Source organism: Onychomys torridus, chromosome 9 (assembly GCF_903995425.1).
Source record: "Onychomys torridus chromosome 9, mOncTor1.1, whole genome shotgun sequence".
NCBI lineage: Eukaryota > Metazoa > Chordata > Mammalia > Rodentia > Cricetidae > Onychomys > Onychomys torridus.
The window spans coordinates 54,692,728-54,712,571 of record NC_050451.1 but is presented as its reverse complement, the minus strand read 5'-3'; the positions used below and the strand labels follow the sequence as shown (position 1 = coordinate 54,712,571).

The 19,844-nt window shown below is 45.4% G+C and overlaps 1 protein-coding gene across 1 annotated transcript in view; it reads left to right on the top strand.

Moving 5' to 3' along the window:
• Nucleotides 1-10,130: 10,130 nt before the first annotated feature.
• Nucleotides 10,131-19,844, top strand: part of Ephx2 (epoxide hydrolase 2) — a 29,472-nt gene continuing 19,758 nt past the window's right edge. The window contains exons 1-2 of the mRNA XM_036198520.1: nt 10,131-10,330; nt 14,962-15,046. Coding sequence (XP_036054413.1) covers nt 10,230-10,330; nt 14,962-15,046 — 186 coding nt within the window. The 5' untranslated portion in view covers nt 10,131-10,229. The remainder of the gene's footprint in view (nt 10,331-14,961; nt 15,047-19,844) is intronic.

Genomic DNA, 19,844 nt, shown 5'->3' with positions numbered 1-19,844 from the left:
GAACTTGTTTGAAATAAGTCTGGTCAGATACAGATACAGGAATGACCACCATCAAGACAGTAGTGTATACTCACAGATCCCTGCACACAAGAGGCACAGTGTGCTACACAGAGCAGCACAGAGGGGTGCCAGAGTAGGCAGGAGGAGGAAAGTACAAAGGAGAAAGCTCTTGATTTGTGAGCCCCCTACACCCCGCCTCATTCCAGATAGGTTAGGATTCTGAGAGGTGGTTGTTTGCTTTTTGTTTGTTTTTGTTTTATGAGGCAGTACCTCACTATGCAGCCCTAGATGGCCTGCCTCTCCTCTGCCTCTGGAGTGCTGGGGTTATTAAAGTGTGGGCCCAGTTTCCTAGACTGTTACCTTGACTCAGACTAAAATGATCTAGGAAGAGAGTCTCACTGGAGAGATTGCCTACCTCAGATTGGTGTGTGTGTGTGTGTGTGTGTGTGTGTGTGTATACGTTGGGAGTTGTCTTGATTGTTCATTGGTGTAGGAGGGTTGACCCTTTTATAGATGGCACCATATCCCAGGCAGGTGGTGATTATGAACTGTATAAGAAAGCTAACTAAGTATGAACCTGCCCCAGTCAGCAAGCAGCATTCTCTATGCTTCTTTTTGCTTCTATGGTTGTGAAGTAAATTCCTTGGTCCAGAGGTAATGAAGAAAACACTGCACTCCAACAAACCTCCCTCAGACAAACTCGAGTGCTCATTCTAACCTTGGGGATGCATTTTGGGAAGGCAGTGGACTAGGGAGTAGCCACAACGGCATCCACAGTGCAGGGCGACATGCACAGGATCTCCACTCGGGGAAAAGCACTACTTAATTTGGGTGAGTTTTGGTACAGTTTCTTGCAAGTCATTTATGACCTGTGAAGGAAAACAGTCAGGCTGGCTGGTGTACAGATCTGGAAAGTTAGTGTAAGTTGCAGTGTGAGCTATTTCCAGTGATGTGATAACAACCATGCAGGTTAACACCATGCAGACCAGGGACATGCAGACCAGGGACACACAGACCAGAGTCATACAGACCAGAGCCATGCAGACCAGAGCCACACAGACCAGAACCATGCAGACCAGGGACATGCAGACCAGGGACACGCAGACCAGGGACATGCAGACCAGAGTCATACAGACCAGAGCCATGCAGACCAGGACCATCAGACTTCCCAGTACAAATAAGAACAGTCTGAATAAGCTCATAGCATTCCAAAGCTAAAAGTGTGGAGTTCCAGGGCCTTGTTTATGTAAATTCCCCAATTGAGTATTGCTTCCTTTTCTAGTTTGCTATTAATGACCTTCTCTCCACAAAGCTTTCATTCCCTCAGTGTTCTATACTGTCTGAGATGGGTCATAACCCTAGTGACCCCAGTGACATGCAATAGGCATTACTCGGTACTTTGAATGGGAAGGGAACTCATCCCAAGGTCTTCCATTAGCCAACTGATAACTATCATGCCATCTACTGTGAAAGTTCCTATTAGTCAGACTTTTGTTACTGCAATAAAATACCTGAGGAAAACAACACGTAAGAAAGAAAGGTCAATTTTGGTTCACAGCCAGTCCGTGGTTGGTTGGTTGACTTTGTTGCTTTGGAGCCTGTGATGGAGGAAACTGCTCACCTCCTGGAGTCTGAGATGCCAAGAGAGAAGCAGAAAGGGGCCATGGTCTCCATGGGCACACCTCAGTCACCTAATTTTCTTCTACTAGGCTCTACTTTTCAAAAGTTTCCACCACTTCTGAGGACCCCCCCAGGCTGGGGACCACAGTTTTAAACCATGGAGCTTGAAGGAACACTTACACAGAACATAGCATTCCCTTAGCTTAAACCTCGACACCCGAAGTCCAAAGTGCTTCTCACTACCCCAGTGGTAACCAGGATGCCTCTCCACTAGGCGCTTTCTGTGTCAGCAAGAAGGGGAGCAGAGCATACAGCCAGCCAGCCAGTCTTCCATCATCTGTGAAGCTTAGTGCTATCACATCTTTGCAAAAACCATCAACACAGCTGGGCGGTGGTAGCACACCTTTAATCCCAGCACTCGGGAGGCAGAGCCAGGCGGATCTCTGTGAGTTCAAGGCCAGCCTGGTCCACAGAGAGAGAGATCTAGGACAGGCACCAAAACTCCACAGAGAAACCCTGTCTCAAGAGAAAACAAAAAACCAAAACCCATCAATATTGTGTGTGGTAATGTGTGCACATGTGCATGGCCACAGTGCTCACGTAGGGGTCAGAGGACAACTTTCAGGAGTCTCTTTCATCATGTGGGTCCCAGATATGGAACTTAGGAAGTCCTGCTTAGTGGTGAGTCTCTTTATCAGCTGAGCCACCTCACCAGCCCCCTGAGTAGCTGTTCAAACATACAGACTAACCCCAAAGCTTTAGAAAACACACCTGTTGTTGCCTAAATACCAGTCAAATCTTCCTGGTCTGAGAGTACAGGAATCTGTGCACAGACACACTCACCTGACCATGGACAGAAGCAAGCAGAACCCTGTAGATTTGGGGGCTGTTTTTGTGCCTCCTTAGAACCTGTCTGCTGGGGCATGAGGGGATCTGATGATGGCTCGGGTCGGGAGGCAGGAAGGGATGGTGGATGGGAAGATTGGCATGGGTACCCTGCAGGCAAGAAGGTTATGGGTTTTGCAGCTAGAGCTGATCGAAGCAGCTTTCTGTGCCCAGCGCCATTCTTCACCGCAGTCTTTCTAGCACTTGACGGTCTCCTTCCTCCTTGGCCAGAGCCGGGAACTCAACTAACGCAAGAAGCAGGCAAATCACAGGCTCAAAACGCAGTTGAAACACGAGCTTGGACTTCAGCCATCTGGACGGCTGTCAGTGTGTTCCTCTCATTTCCAAATGTCCTTTCACTGTATGTCTCGAAACATTCCCCTTTCAATGTCAAAGTTTCAAGAGGGTAGGGCAGGAGCTTTGCAGTTCCTGACAGAGCTATAGGGTGGGGGTTGCTAATCCCAGAAGGAGGCGATTGAAAGGACTGTCTGTGTGCTCCTGAGTGCCAGCTCCAGCACATTGAAAGGTCTAGCCTTGGACATGAGCAAAGGTTATGCTCACAGTATAGGAAGACAATGAGGAAATCTGCAGTGTGGACGTATGTGGGTTGATGAGTCCCGGGGAGCCAGAGGAATGTCAGTTTCCTCAGGGAAACAAGGAAAGAAAAAGCACTTGCTGAGATAGAGAGTGAGTTCTGGGGGCCTGGGAGAGGAAGGGAGCTTCCATGGGCTTCTGGGAGATCAGGGGAGCCACGTCAGAGAAAAGTAACAGCTGAGTTGGGAGAGTCCGATGATGTGATATTAATGTCTGTGTTTTGAGGGGTCTGGGAGCAAGGGTAAGGATCCGGACACTCATCTGCTTCTCCCCCACTCCCTGGGAGCACACAGAGAGAAGAAAACAGCAGAGCACTGGAGGGGACCTCAGTAGAAGCAGGTTCCTTAGGTAGGAGCCACAGGCCAGGCAATAAGAGAAACAGGGCGGGGAGGGCGGGGAGGGCGGGGCAGGAGGGGAAGGGAGAGGAGAAAGGTCAAGGGCATGGCGGATTTTACTAACGAGGCACCTGAAGTTCCAGAAGGCACAGTGAGACTCAGAAGATATCATAGAAAGATGGGCGGGGGGGGGGGGTGGGTAAAGAGTAAGACCTGTCTTTGGTGGCAATGACAGAATATCCGTGCAGACCCTCGGCAGCTCGGAGAACTGAACTCAGAAACTAAGTAAGAGTAATAGCCACAGCCCAGATCGGAGTGCAGGACTAGTCCCATGAGGATGCTGCACTAGAGTTGACTGCCAAATCTATGGGGCCTGCACCATCCCTACCTGCACAGTAGCTGATGAAACTCCCACTTGAGAGCCTCCTCCCATGTCCTCCTTTGGCTCACCAGTCCCCTGTGAAGTCTAGGTTGATGCACCTGAGCTAGCAAGCCTAACTCACAGGTCTTGACCCTACATTTACATCTGGCTGGGAAACAGAGAAGATGGAAATTTAATTCTATGGTCCAAGCAGCTCTTCTATTAAAATTTGAGAGTTTGTATCTAAGCAATATGTCTTACAGTGTTCTTGTTTACGGTTCTGGAGTTTTGTTTCAGTCATATAAGCAGAAGGGGATTATTAAGGATCATAATAACTCAAAGATACTTGGGGAGGATGAGAGGAGCCAATTTAGGGATCCTACTGCCAGGACCCAGAGAGATGACTCATTGGCTAAAGGCAAGTGCCACCAAGCCTGATAACCAGAATTATGTCTCTAAGACCCTGTAGTGGAAGGTCTAGAAACTCTGCAGCCAAAAGCCCCACTGTAAGAGTGATATGCCATGATACAGCTTCAACATGGCTGTTGCTGGGCCACTGCCAGGTACCATGTCCATTCAGGACTAGACTGTAGACACGGTATCTCAGCCTCCCTAGAAGAACTAGCTGTTCCCATGCCCACCATCACTGGGAGAAAGTTCCAACACATATCCCTGTTTCCTTGGGTTGTCTACTATCATGCTCAGTCTCTAAAGGAGTCAGAGCCCATGTCACATGACCAGTGGGGTGGGGTGGGGCTGGGGAGGGGGGCTTTGGCCCTGAATGACAGATGCCACTATAGGATGGAGCTTCCTGTATGTAGGAGACTCCACTGGGCAGCTAAAATAATGACAGACAAGAGAAATGATGAGTAGCTACGAGAAACATTCTGAGCCTCAGTCCTCTGCAATCCATCGGCCACATTTTGAATCCAACATTTCATTAAACAAAAACTCCCCCGTGGTCCTTACCTTTCATCTGCTGCCCTTACAGATGAACCCCAGGTCCATACAACAGTACCAGGGTCATTGTAAATACTTTGTAAATATTTGTTGAATGAACTAAAAGAATTTCACACTGAAAGTAGCACATTGTAAATAGACTAAGCATCAAGCAGAACATGAGTTTAGCGACTCTAAGAACAGCTTAAATGGGATCTCAACTAAAACACCCATAGCCAAGAGAAGCCTCAGTCTAAACTCCTCATCCAACCCCTGAGAATGTGAAACAGCTTTTAAAATCAGTCTGGGGCCTGGAGAGATCCCTCAGTGGTTAGGATCACTGGCTACTCTTCCATCTGGGGTGGATTCCCCCAGCACCAACATGGCAGCTGACAGCCCTCTGTAACTCCAGTTCCAGGGGACTCAACACCTTATTCTGGCCTCCTCAGGCATTTCATGTACTTGGTGCACAGAAGTACATACAGGCCAAACACCCCCCTACACACACACACACACACACACACACACACACACACACACAAAATAAATTAAAGTCAAGGCAGAGGAACAGAGCAGCAAGAGATAGCAGTGTCAGGAAATCCAAAACAAAACCATGGCCAGGCCTGATGGTGCAGGCCTACAATCCTAGCAACTCTGGAGGCTGAGGAGGAGGAGGGGCCATAAAATTAAGGCAAGCTTAAGATAGAGCATGAACTTAAAGCCTACCTGAGAAATTTAGTGAGACTCTGTCTCAAAACAAAAGATAAAAAGAGGGCCAGGGTGTTGCACAATGGCAGAGCCCTTGTCCAGCATGTGTGGTACCCTGACTTTCATCCCCAGTACTACAAAACCCAGTGAGTTCTTGTGGTAGTTTGAATAGATATGGCCCCCACAAACTCATGTGTTTGAATGCTTGGCCCATAGGGAGTGGCACTATTAGGAGGTATGGCCTTGTTGGAGTAGTTATGGCCTTGTTGGAGGAAGTGTGTCACTGTGGAGGCAGGCTTTGGTGTCTTGTATGATCAAGCTATGCCCAGTGTCTTTCCTGGTGTCTGTGGATCAAGATGTAGAAATCTTAGCTCCTTCTCCAGTGCCACACCTGCCTGCATGCTGCCTTGCTTCCTGCCATGATGATAATGGACTAAATCTCTGAACTGCAAGCCAGCCCTAATTAAATGTTTTCCTTTATAAGAGTTACAGTGGTCATGGTGTCTCTCCAACAGCAATAAAATCCTAACTAAGATGGTTCTCTACAATTGTTAGGAATACAGTAATTGACATCTCATATCATTTGTGAAATGTCATTATTGTGTCAGCCAGGTTTTTGGTTTTTATGTTAGCTTCTAAAGCATACACAAATATTACAGTGAGCAGACATGAGGATCAGCATTTTAAACTAAAAAAAAAAAAAAAAATCTCATTTCCATATCCTTTTGAGAGACCTAGAAACTCATTTGCCCGTGCCTTTGGAGGCTCAAAACACAAGGGGGCACATTGACATGGGGTGGTCCATGAGAGTACAGAGGAATGTAAGTGAGCCCATTAATCTAGGAATGGAATTGAGTCATAATTCAATGCAGAGTGTCATAACATGCTGAAGAGCCAAGTTAGTCACAAGAATAAAGAAAAGGCAGGTATGACAGCAAGGAGCTTTCTCAGAACTGTATCAGTCAGTGTTCTCTAGAGGGACGAAACTGAATCCCTAGGGGAGCCTGGAGAGCTGCTGGTCTTCGGTCCCCAAGAAACTGGTTCTACTGCTGCAAACGAGTCAGAAGCCCCAGCAACAGGGAAGACAAACCTCAACAGTAAGGGACAAGAGGCCAGAACAGTGACCCTTTCCCTTGCACGTCCTTACATCTGGGCTGCCATCAGAGGGTGCCACCCACATTTTGGGTAGGTCTCCCCACATCAGTTATGACGATCAAGACAATCCCCCCAGACATGCCCACAGTCCAACCTGATGTAGACAATTCTTCATTGTAACACTTTACAGGCGATTCTAAGTGTACCAAGCTGTCAGTTGAAGCTAACCCTCCCACTAACCAAGGATGATTCTCCTTTGAAGACGGAAATTCATTTTTCAAGACTTCATAGTTTTTTTCTTTTGAAGAGGTGGTTTGTGGGCCAGGTGGTGGTAGCACACGTTTTTAATCCCAGCACCTGGGAGGCAGAGGCAGATCAATCTCTGTGAGTTCGAGGCCAGCTCGGTCTACAAAGTGAGTTCTAGGACAGGCTCCAAAAGCTACACAAAGAAACCCTGTCTCGGGAGGAAAAAAAAAAAAAAAAAGAGGTGGTTTGTGAAGTCCATTTTTTTATAGCCATGTTTTTCTTCTTTGCTGTGTAACTTTTATAAACACATTTATGGACTCAGTAACACTCTATCAGTCAGAATGTAGATGTAGGCAACAGAAATCACTGTACCTCTTTCAAAGAGATGACTTATTAATTATAATTAACAAGCAGATGTATTAAATATGGATGTGTCAGTTGTTTAAATATGGGTGATGGGGCAGGCATATTAAGTATGAGTGATGGGGTGGGCAAACAAAATCTCTGAAAGGATTTGTTTCCTGGCAGCCAAACCTTTAAGAAAGAAACACCACCGTGGACGTAGAAGCTACCACCTCTGCCCCTGTCAGCTGACCAGCCCGGAACCAAATTTCTGATCACATGGCTCGGTGGGCAGCCAGGGGTCAACAAGCAACTCTAGGGTCTCTGGATTGAGCAGTTGAGGCAAGAGTTATGTTACTTAGTGACACGGGACCTCCTGTTTGAGAGCCAGCTTTCCACTACTGTAACAAACATCCTTGGCAATTAGCTTAGAAAGGAAAAGGTCTATTCTGGCTCACAGATTTGGAGGTGTCATTCTATGATTGGTTGGTCCTATTGCCCATAGCAACAGCATGTAGCAAAATCAGTTAACTCAGGAATGAGATGCAAGGGAGAGGAAAAATGAGGGGGTCAGAATCCCAATATACTCTTGAAGGACACACCTCTAGTGACCAGAAGACCTCCCCTGGGCCTTCAGTTCTTCCAGGTTCTGTCACCTCCTAATAGTGCCATGGGTTGGGGACCAAGGCTTTGAGGAGACTTGACTAAATCATAGGCTCCTGGAAGGAGCAGTTGTTGAAGGTGGGAACAAAGCAGAGTTCTGCTTTCATCAGTTGCTGTGGAGGAGCATGACACGGTCAAGCAAAGGTGAGCATGAAGAAGTTGGGTGTGCAAGTCTGGAACCCAAAGGAAAGTCTGTCCAGTCAGAGGTTTACGTCTAAGAGTTTGTATACAAGCTGGGCTGCAATCAACTTTACTTTTGAGATCACGTATTATTGAGAGAGTCCTGTATTATAGTCTTTTCATTGTTGCTTGGTTTTTTAATTTTTTGTTTTGGAGTGTGTGTGTGTGTGTGTGTGTGTGTGTGTGTGTGTGTGTGTCTGTCTGTCTGTCTCTCTCTATATATATATATATCAGTTTGTGTATGTATGTCTCTGTGTCTGTCTGTGTGTCTATCTCTTTCTCTCCCTCTGTGTGTTTCTGTCTGTATTATTCAGGGTTCTCTAAAGAAAAATAATTTAAAGAGGATTTATTAGAATAGCTTATAGGCTAGTATTTATCAGAATGGCTTATAGGCTAGGATTTATTAGAATGACTTATAGGCTAGGATTTATTAGAATGGCTTACAGTCTAGCTAATCCAGCAATGGCTGTCTATGAATAGAAGGTCCGAGAATCCAGTAGTTGTTCAGACCACAAGGCTGGATGTTTCGGTTGGTCTTCTATATATGCTGGAATCCTAAAGAAGCAGGCTCTAATGCCATCAAAGGAATGGACTTGATTGGAGAGCAAGCATGCAAATATTAAAAAGGTGGAACTTCCCACCTTTAACCAAAAGATCTGGATTAAAGGTTTATCTTCCCACCTCAAAATATCCAGATTAAAAGTCTTCCCACTTCAAACGATTTAATTAAGAAAAAATTCCTCACAGGTATACCCAAGCACTTAGGTTTTAGATGTAGTCAAATTGACAACCAAGAATAGCCATCACTGTCTGTGTGTGTGTGTCCTCCCTCCCTCCCTCCCTCCTCTCTCTCTCTCTCTCTCTCTCTCTCTCTCTCTCTCTCTCTCTCTCTCTCATGTGTGTATATATGTGTCTGTCTGTCTCTCTTTATATCTCTCTTTTGTGTGTGTGTGTGTCTGTCTGTCTCTCTATATGTCTCTGTGTCTATTTGTCTCTCTGAATCTCTGTCTGTGTCTGTCTCAGTCTGCATGTGTGTTTCCTGCTTGTTTCTTTATTTTGTGAGTCAGGATCTCCTATAACCCTAGTTGGTCTTGAACTTGGTATGCAGCTGAGGCTAATATTGAATCCTGTGTCCAGAATGCTGGGATTACAGGCATGCATGACGACACCCAGTTCATATTCTTTTTTTTTTTTTTTTTTCTGCCTTCAAGCCCAAGTTCATCTCAAATCTTTCTCCAATACTCCACTGCAAATGCTCTCAAAAGGCCTTTTTTTGTCCTCAGGGCAGCATCCCACGTTTTCAGCTACTTTCTGCTTCTTAAGTATGAATCTCAGAAAATACAAACTGTCCCAGACAAGACCTGAGTCAAGAGGAAGAAGTTCCCGAAGGAATCACGACAATCAACCCACGGTAAGCCAAGCCCCACTGTCTAACTGGCAGCTGCTAGAGCAAAGGAAGATGTTAATTTCCCACTGCAGTGAAGGAGACAGTGTTTCACAACAGCCTTGGACTAAACGGGGGATTGGTTAATTGAACTCATTAATGGGTGAGGTTTCTGTTTTCCCTTTTAACTAGGGAGAGCACTGGGCCAAGGGGCAGGAAATTTCCAGAAACCTCCAAGAAGCCCAGCTCATTTTTAAGCAGTGTTACTTAAAATGCAGTGTACAAAGGGGAAACAGACTGGATTTATTTCTTCTAAGCCTCAAGAGAGAAGGTATTCTAGGTTGGCGCACTGTGACTGGAGGGCTGTATGTATCCTAGAAACACTGTTTGGAGAAGCAAGCAAATGGAAGGGGTTTGCAAAGATGTGTACAGCATTCAGAAAAGGGATGTGCCAATCAAGACCAAGTACTGGAGGAGAGAAGTTTGCAATGTTCCCTCTCCTTCCCTCCCTCTCTCTCCTGTCAAGATCAACCCTCACTCCCCACACCAAGACTATCTAAGAAAGGTCAAAGTCTGAGATTTGGGGCGGGGCTTGGGGGGGGGCAGTGGCGCTTGGCCGTTTAGCTGGGAGGCTTACACACACAGACAGATCCTAGCTAGGGCTTGGGCTGGGGTAAGACCAAGCTTGACACTTAGGTGTGCCCTCCTGCTGGACTCTACAGGCTAGGCGGGGTGAGTAGGCGGGGCTCGGTCGGTAGTGGGCGTGGCGTGGTGGGGGCGGTGCTGAGCCTGTCCCCAGCCACCCACTCCAGTCAAGGCCGCAGGCCTCCAGCTCCTGGTCTCTGTGTGTTTGCTTAGCTCCGCAGCCCCGGCCGCCATGGCGTTGCGTGTGGCAGCATTCGACCTTGACGGAGTGCTGGCCCTTCCCTCTATCGCCAGCGCCCTTGGCCGCACCGAGGAGGCCCTGGCGCTGCCCAGGTAAGGGGACCCGCGCTGGGTCTGTGTCACAGGTGGGCAGTCCCCAGCCGCCGGGTGCCCTGCTCACACAGTCCAGCCTAGGTTTCAAATTGCTTTCCAGGTGAATGAACCTGGGCAAGATCAAAAATCATTGCATGGTACTAAAGTGCCAGTGGGCATGAGTAAGATCCGTTACCCTTCTAAATGCTAAGTAATTAAACTTTGCTAAACACTTCAAAGTTGCCCTTTGCAAAAGGAGGCGATTCCTAGCTATTTGCTACCGGGTTAATTCTATTGAAGTGGGCCTTTAAAACACCCGCTGAGACTTAGAAGAAAGTTCTGTCCAAAGGCCTGCGTTAAGGGAGAGCCAGCCCAGCGTAAGAGCAATTTAGAGAAATGGCCCACAGGCCGAGGAAATGAGGACCTGGGAGGTAGTCGCTGACACCAGAAAGTAGTGGCTCGGCTTCAGATGGGGGAGGGGAGAAGCAGAGGCCTGTAGAAAAATGTCTGGAAAAAAAAAATCAAAATATCCAGACATCGGGCTGCAGTTAAGCATGTGTTCTTGCAGAGGAGCCTACATTTGATTCTCAGATGTCAGGTAGCTTCAGGGGATCTGATGCCCCTTCTGGCCTCCTCGGGCACCTGTGCGCACAGATGCACATACAAACGCACATAATATAAAAAGCAATAAAATAGGTATTTTAAAGATCCAGGCATTACTAATTGTATGTGAGCTCGTGAATGATTTCCCCTCTCTTTTTCCCTTTCCCATTTACAAACGTTTTCTAATCAGAAAGGAGGAAAGCGTATTTATTTTTAAAAAGTTAAAAAGGATGAAAGGCCACTCTGGAAAAGCAGGAAGGGGTAATTCCAAATTACAACTGAGAGGCAGACGCATAGTGTCAGCTTGTGATCTGGATATCTACCGCATGAGATGATGCAAAGGCCAATAGGGCTTAACCTTTGTTCTATATAAATCATGCAAGCCAACTCAGAGGCGGCTCAGCATCTAGAGTGGCAGTTCTCAACCTGTGGGTCACGACCATGGGAGAACACAATATTTCCCATGGTCTTAGGACCTGAGACACCCACCGCTCGGTAGCAAAATTACAGGTGTGAAGTGGTTGGGCGTCACCACCGCGTGAAGAGCTGTACTAAAGGATGCAGCGCTAGGAAGGTGGAGGACCACTGCTCCAGAACCAGGCTCCTTCTCAGATGGAAAGACTGGGATGTGGCGGGGAGATGGCCTTGCTCGATCACACAGTAGCCTCGGTGGTTCTGAGAGCAGTGTTCCTACACCCAGGTTCCTCCCTCTCTGCCTCATTGTGGCTTTGTTCTTCCTTGGCCGCTGCTCTAGAAAGGTATCTGTGCAGGGTAAATCGATAAAATACATCAGTGACCCGAGAAACAAAAATAAAACAGTGACTACGAAGTCCACCATCAAGGGGCCACTCTGCCATTGAGTCGAAGTTGACGGAGAACTGGATTTCAAAATGGAAAGCTGCCTACCTCCCAGCTGTGCTTGCCCAATAGGGGTCACGAGGAAGGAGTGAAGAGCTTGTTCCAAGAAGTTCGTGTGTGTGTGTGTGTGTGTGTGTGTGTGTGTGTGTGTGTGTGTGTGGTGCGTCCACTCCATTTTTATGTGAGGGGATGGATGGTGTGTAGGTGCACAGGTGTGTGTGCGCTTCACCTGTCTTTTTAGTAATCTATCTTGTAAAGTAAAACGTTGCCTTTCACCAGGAATTTTGAGTGAAGATTAAATTAGCTTCTCTGTAACGTGGATGGTCAAATTGCTGCTCTTGCTGTATAAATGTAACAATGTCCTCTTGCACTCATGCTAGTCCTATGTGTTCTTCTTTAGTCAATCCCCATTGTGCAGGCAGAAACAAGTCATCTCCTCAGTTTTCCCATCTTGCTTATACTACAACTACCTGCTTGCCTGTCACTGTGAGTCTCTGAAGGATGAGACAGTTGTTTCCCCATCTTTTACATCACATGTTGTAGCACACAGCCTTGCACACCTTAGGTGTCTAATAAAATCTTCTGGCATCTAACTGCATCCGGATTCTTAAAACTTGGGCAGCTGCTAAAGGGCTCGAGGACTCTCACTGAGGAGATGGCAGCGTTCTGTTGTGAACTGGGGTGGCATTTGCATTGTTCTGACTTCACTGTGAATTAGCCACTGACACGTTGAAAACATGTGAATTTGACGTCAATTGTACCTTAATAAGATTGTTCAGAAAATACTAAAGGCAAAAATGTGATAGAACCAATACCAATACAAGAAAGCTGAGCAAGGCCACAAATCTCAGGTACATGTCTTTTATAGATACACTGAGTTGAGTTGATGATTTTACCTGAAAGAGGGTTAGTCTGTTAAAAAAAAATACTCCACTATAGTCAGAAACAAAATTCCAAAGTAGAAGATAATTGTTCTCATAGATGGGGATGGTAAATAGTTGCAAGGGGCTTGGTAGTTGCAGATGATAACAGGCAAAGCCTGTCCAATAATCAGGGCTGCCAACAGCACAGGCTGGCTGGATTAGCAGGAGAGTATTCCTGGAGTGTAGAAGGCCAAGATCAAGTTTCAGCAAAGTTGATCTTCCAGTTGCTTTTCTTTTGCTATGATAAATACCATGGCAACAAGCAACCTGGGGAGGAAAGAGTTTGTTTGACCCATAGGCTACATCAACTAGGGAAGCCAGGGCAGGACTCAAAGCAGGAACCTGGAGGCAGGGACTGGAATAGAAACAATGGAGGAATGCTGATTACTGGCTTGCTATTCTCAACTTTCTTGGCTACTGTTATTATACAACCCAAGGATGGCTGTGCCTACAGTAGGCTGTACTCTCACACATTAATCAGTCATCAAGAAAATGCTCCACAGACATGGCTGCAAGTCAGTCTGATGGAGACAGTTCCTCAGCTGAAATGTTCTCTACTCAAATGTGTCCAGATTTGTGCCAATTTGACAAAAAACATTTATGATAGGACAGTCAATGTTGACACACAAGCATGTCACTTTAAGTAATACCCATTTCATTGCTTGTACCCAAGATCTCCATGTTTAAATTACAGTATAAAATGTGGTCTGACTTAAAAGTCTCATAGTCTGTAGGTGGAAGTTTCTGTCCCACCAGCTGTTCCCAAATAAACACACAGAGGCTTAATATTAATTATAAATACTTGGTCAATAGCTCAGGCTTATTACTAACTAGCTCTTACAACTTAAATTAGTGCATTTCTGTTCATCTATATTCTGCCACATGACTCACGGCTTTACCTGTCCTCCAGCATGTCCTGCCCCCTCTACAGCTCCTGGCAACTCCTCTTACTCCACCCTTCTTTATCCCAGCATCCTTAGTTTGGTTGTCCCACTTATACTTCCTGCCTAACTACAGGCCAATAAGCTTTTTATTAACAATGAGAGCAACATATTTTCACAGTGTACATGATTATTCCACAGCAAAGGTCTTTAAATTTTTCAACACTGAAAAGTTCAAGATCTCTTTAAAACTCAAAGGCTTCTTAACTGTGAGATCCTGTAAAGTTAAGAACAAGTTACATACTTTCTTATTCCTAGAGAGAAGAACCAGAGTACAGTTACAATCAGATCAAAGAAAACACAAACTCCAGCAGTGTAAATAGCTGACATCTGGGACTTACTTGTGATCTTCTGGGCTCCAAAAGGCTTAAACACTCTGCTTTCCCAGTGCCGCCAGCTGCAGCACACTGTTTGTCTCATAGACTCAGGCTGGTTCCACTCTACACTTATCACTGTCCTAAGTAGATGTACCATGGTCCTGGTACTTCTATTACGTAGAGGTCTCCACTACAATGGAGGCTGGTCTCTCTGCTGACCCTGCTATACAGTATTGAAGCTCAGTTGTTTTCTATGACCCCTTTAATCCTGCAGCCTTCATGGCATCAAAACTAATACCATATGGGAGATTCTTAGGCATTGCTAAGCTTGGCTGCCAGTTTGAGATGCAGCCTTGCCCTTCCCTGCCCCCAACCAAAGCTTCTGAATGCTGGCCTTGATGAAGTACCTTCCAGAAGACTTAACCTCAGTGGTTCTGGTCTCATGTTAACAACATCTGATTCTTCAGCCCCAGATGACAAGAAACCACAGATTCTTAATCCAGATATCATACTATAATTGTGACAGTTGGTTTCCTCCAACAAATCTCTCCTTGGCTTGAGGCTAGCACCATTTCTGTGTATACAACCATGTTCTGTACTCTCTGTGTGTCTGTGTCTAAAAGCCTCTTTTTATTAGAATACTAGTTGTGTTAAATTAGGACCTTATTAACTTCATTATCATTTTAAAGATCCCATCTCCAAATACAGCCCCATTGTGAAGCACTGGAAAGTAGAACTTCAGTGTGGGGATTTTGAAGGAGAGATATTTCAGTCCTTAACATGGCAAATATTTTTAGAAATCAGAGATCAAGATAAAATGGAAACTATGTGCATAATAAATACCAGGAAAAAAGTGTTCCTTTTTGAAGAAGGTGAGCTTCATGTGGACAAACTTGATCTTGGCTTACATATTCCTGTCCTTTCTGAAAACAGTTTGTCTGTCCCTGCCATGGGACATATGATGAAGGCATCAGAAAGCTGGTGATGGTGATGTTCCTTATGTGTTCCAGAGGCTTCCTGACCAATGCTTTCCAGAAGGAATGTCCAGAGGGACCCAATGAGCAATTCATGAAAGGGAAGATCACATTTTCCCAGGTGAGGAGACACTATGTGGACCCCTTGGGGAGGTTTGCTGCTTCATTACCTTTCCACCCTGACTTTCCACTCGCTGTGGACAAGATCATGTCTTCCTGAGTCATGCATCTCCACCCCCATAACTTACAAAGCTGCAAGACACTGGACGGTGTGTTTAGGACTGGGTTGTAGTCTGTCCAGGTCAATCGGAGGGACAACTGTGACAGGAAACCAGGGCCACTGGAGCCATTAACTCAAGAACTGTAGCTCAGGGAACTTTGGAGTCAGGGACCAGGTTTGAATCTTTAGACCCCCTCTTACATATCAAGAGCACAGCAAGTTACTTAACTTCTTAAAACCTCCATTGTGTTATCAGTAAGATGGGTGATGACACCACCCATGTTTGAGTGGTTGTGATGCCTGGGAAAGTTTAGTACAGTGTTTCAGTCAGTCAGTGCTCAGAAAAAGAGATGGTCCTGGTAATAAACTCTCAATTACTTTCTAATAAGGTAGTCAGGAGGCAACACCACTTGGATTCTCAATTAGTGTGTCTACAAAAAATCTGGTTATAAGCCCACAGATTTTTTAATCTATTTTTTTGAAAAACTCTATTTTCATAGAAACATATTATCCTATCAGAGAATTTGGGGACCACTTTGTTAAAAAGAAAGATCATAAGAGACAGAGGATGAGGGTGTCTGCTGCAAGATAGTGTCTTCTATATAGTACGAGGAAGCTGCAGCCATGGAATCTCAATATGGCTCCCTGAACAAGACCATGACATGTTGATGTGCCAATGTGGATGAGGCAAATCTCACAAGACCCCACCCCCTAGATGAAAAACTATAGATAATTAATAGCTGCTAAGAGAGGGAGAATCAGTTTTTTTCCTGAGAGGAGGCCCTTCATAGATTGTCCAGTCTCTGGTGGTCAACCATAAACATGCATACAGACACACACACACATATACATACATAGGTACATACACACACATATACATACATACGTACATACACACACATATACATACATACATACATACATACACACACGCATACACATACATACATACATACACACATACATACACACACATACATACATCCACACACATACATACATACACACACGCACACACATACATACATATGTACATCTACACACATACATACATACACACATGCACACACACATACATATGTACACACACGTACACACATACATACGTACACATACACACACATATATACGTACACATACACACATACATACGTACACATACACACACACATATACGTACACATACACACATACATACGTACACACACATACATACATATGTACATACACACATACATACATACATACATACACACACGCACACACATATACACACATACGTACATACACACACACACACACACACACACACGTATAAACAAGCTATGCTAAATTAGAGGGAATGGAAGAAGCAGGAGTTGTTGAAGGAGTGAGGGGTGGAAATGCTGTAAATACAGAACTCTAATATGAAATTTTTTTAAAAAATAGAATTTTAAAAAACACACAGAGCATTATGAAAACCCCATAATGAAACCCATTATTTTGTGTGAGGACTTCCAAATTAATAAAAACAAAAAAGAAAGAAAGAGAGAGAGAGAATGCTCACCCTTATGTGGTATTTCTGAGAACATTGTAGTCACTTTATCATACACACACACACACACACACACACACGAGCACACACACACACACCATGACAAACAGTGAAGGACAGCTGTGTCAATGCCGTGGGGAACAACTCTCTCTGAAGCTTTAACAATAAAAACCTTCAGCCACATTGTTCAGGATGAGGAGGGATGCTATGTATCTTCAGTGACATGGGCTAGTTTTAGAGTGAATTCCTGGCAAGCGGTATGACCTGCATGTGAGTCAGACTTCCTAAGCAGTTTCTGCTAATCTAGAAAGTCACTGGGCTAGAAGTCTGAGGAAGCGAATTATACCAGGACAAAGATGCCTAGAGTGTGAATCGTCTTTTAAAAACTTACCTGGAAGCTGTCCTGCTTTGCTTTCTATTACTGGGCTAAACACCATGACCAAAAGCAGCTTGGGGAGGGAAGGGTTACAGTCCATCACTGAGGAAACTCCAGGGCAGAAACTCAAACACAGGTAGAACCATGGCGGTAGGAACTGAAGCAGAGGCCATGAAGGAGTGCTGCTTATTGGCTTGTTCTCTGAGGGCTTACACAGCTACCTTTCCTGTAGACCTAGGACCACCTGTCCAGAGGGGGCACTGCCTGCAGTGGGCAGGACCCTCTCACATCAATCAAAATATGCTCCACAGATTTGTCTGCAGGCCAACCTGATGGAGGGATTTTTCTTACTGAGGTTCCTTCTTCCCAGATGACCTGGTGTGTCTCAAGCTGACAAAAAAACGAGCCAACACAGACATGAGCTTTGACTCTTCACTCCATTTTTTGTGCAGGATAAAAACAGAATGGTACACACAGTATAGATCTGCATGAGATTTCCAAACTTAACACACTCATGTCTGAGCACCAGGTCAAAAAACACGGCGAGGATGATGGGACCCTCTCTGTTCCTGCGCACATGACCTTCCCACAAGCAACTGCTGCCTCATCCCTAATCTCCATCTTTATTGCCTGTGTTAGCATTTGTACAAGGGAGCTTTGCTGTTTGGCAACTTCTGCCCAGCTTTGTGTGTGTGGTGTTCATAGACACTATTGCAGACATTAGCAAATAGTCTATTCTTATGGCTCCTGGGGGTCCACCGTATGGATGTACCCTGCTCTGTGTATCTTGAGACTGATGGGCTTCTGGGTAGCTTTTGGTTGGAGAGTCTTATGATTAGTGTTACAGTGGGGTATGATCCATTCTGAAGTGAGCTTTGCTCAGGCGTTGTCTTAGCTTACTTAGGCTGCTATTGTAAAGATAGCAGACTAGGTGTCACAAATGTCAGGCATTGGTTTCTCACTCTTCTGTAGGCTAAAGAACTCAAGATGTCTAGGGAGGGTACTCTGGGACTCCAGTCCTCTTCCTCCTGTATCCTCGTAGGAGAAAAAGCATGCTCTCCTGTCTTTTTATAAAGATTCTAGTTGCATGCATGGTGACTCCATTCTCATGACTCAGCCATCTCCCAAAGCCTCCACCTCCACATAATACACACTGAGGGTTAGGGCTTCAACATATTCATCTTTAGTGGGATGAAGACATTTAGTCCATTGTAAGCTGCCATAGTAAAACACCACAGACTGAGTAGTATAAACAGAAACTGCAAGTTCTAGATTACAGTCTCATAGGGATTGGTTTCTTCTGAGGTTTCTTTTTGCACACAGCAAGTTCTCACTGTATCAATACATGGTTTTCCCTCTGTGTATGTGTATTATGTTGCTAGAATAAATTATCTGAGGCAATTAACTTATGAAGGGAAATATTTATTTAGCTGTCCAAGACTGGACAGCTCCATAGTGTTGGGCATCTGGTACAGGATGCACAACTTATGGACCGATTAGAAGAAGAAAGAGGCTGGGCAGCTGTCATCCCACCATCCCCTATAAGCATATGCTCCCAATGGCCTAAGGACCTCCCACCCCCTATGTCTCCCAAAGGCTCCAATAGTGCAGCCCTTTGGATCAAACTTGGAGGATGGTATCCCTATTAAATGATAACATCATGGCTGTGTTCTGATCACGTTCTCTAAGGATGCCCATCTTATTGAGTTAGAATTCATCCCAATGACCTCATTTTACCTGAATCTCATCTTTAAAGCCCTTGTCCCAGAAAATCATATCCTGAAGTGCAGGGGATGAGGACTTCAATGTTCCAGTTATGAGAGGGCATTGTTCATCCAGTCCATGTCAATAGTTATTAGTGTAGTTTTTCTTTGGAGGCTGGCTGTTATCTTAATGTCTGTGACCTGTAGCAGGCGTTCTTTTTTTCTTTATTAAGAAATTTTTTATTCATTTTACATACCAACCACAGATCCCCCTCTCCTCCCTCCTTCTGCCCCGCCCCCAGTATACTCCCCAACACATCTCCCATCCCCTCCTCTGAAAAGGTAAGGCCTCCCATGGGGAGTCAGCAGAGCCTAGTATATTCAGTTGAGTCAGGTCCAAGCCCCTTCTCCTTCATCAAGGCTGTGCCAGCTCATGCACCAGGGATAGATCCTGATCCTACTGCCAAGGAGCCCCTTAAGCAGGCCAACCTACACAACTGTCTCACTTACGCAGAAGGCCTGGTCCAGTCCCATGGAGGCTCCACAGCTGTTGGTCTAAAGTTCATGAGTTTCTACTAGCTTGATGCGGAGACCACAGAGATCTACATCCAAGCACCAGGCCGAGCTCCAGGAGTCCAGATGAAGAGAGGGAAGAGGGATTCTATGAGCAAGGGGCATCAAGATCATGATGCAGGCTTTCTTTTGCGCCACCAACCAGCTCTTAAATTATGACTTCTTATTAGTTGTGAATACTCAGCCTAGCTTAGGCTTGTTTCTGGCTAGCTCTTTTAACCTTTCTTTCTTTCTGTATGTCTTACTTTCCTTTTATCTCCAGTGTCTGGCTGGGTGGCAGCTGCCTGGTTTCTGGCCCTGGGTATGTCCCTCTCTTTCTCCCTCAATCTTTTCTTCTTCTCTCTTTCTCTCTCAAACCTAAATTTCTCCTCCTACTTATTCTCTCTGCCTGTCAGCCCCATCTATCACTCTCCTGCCTAGCTATTGGCCATTCAGCTTTGTATTAGACCAATCAGGTGCCTTAGGCAGGGAAGGTGAAACAGAACACATCTTTTCATAATCAAATGTGACATA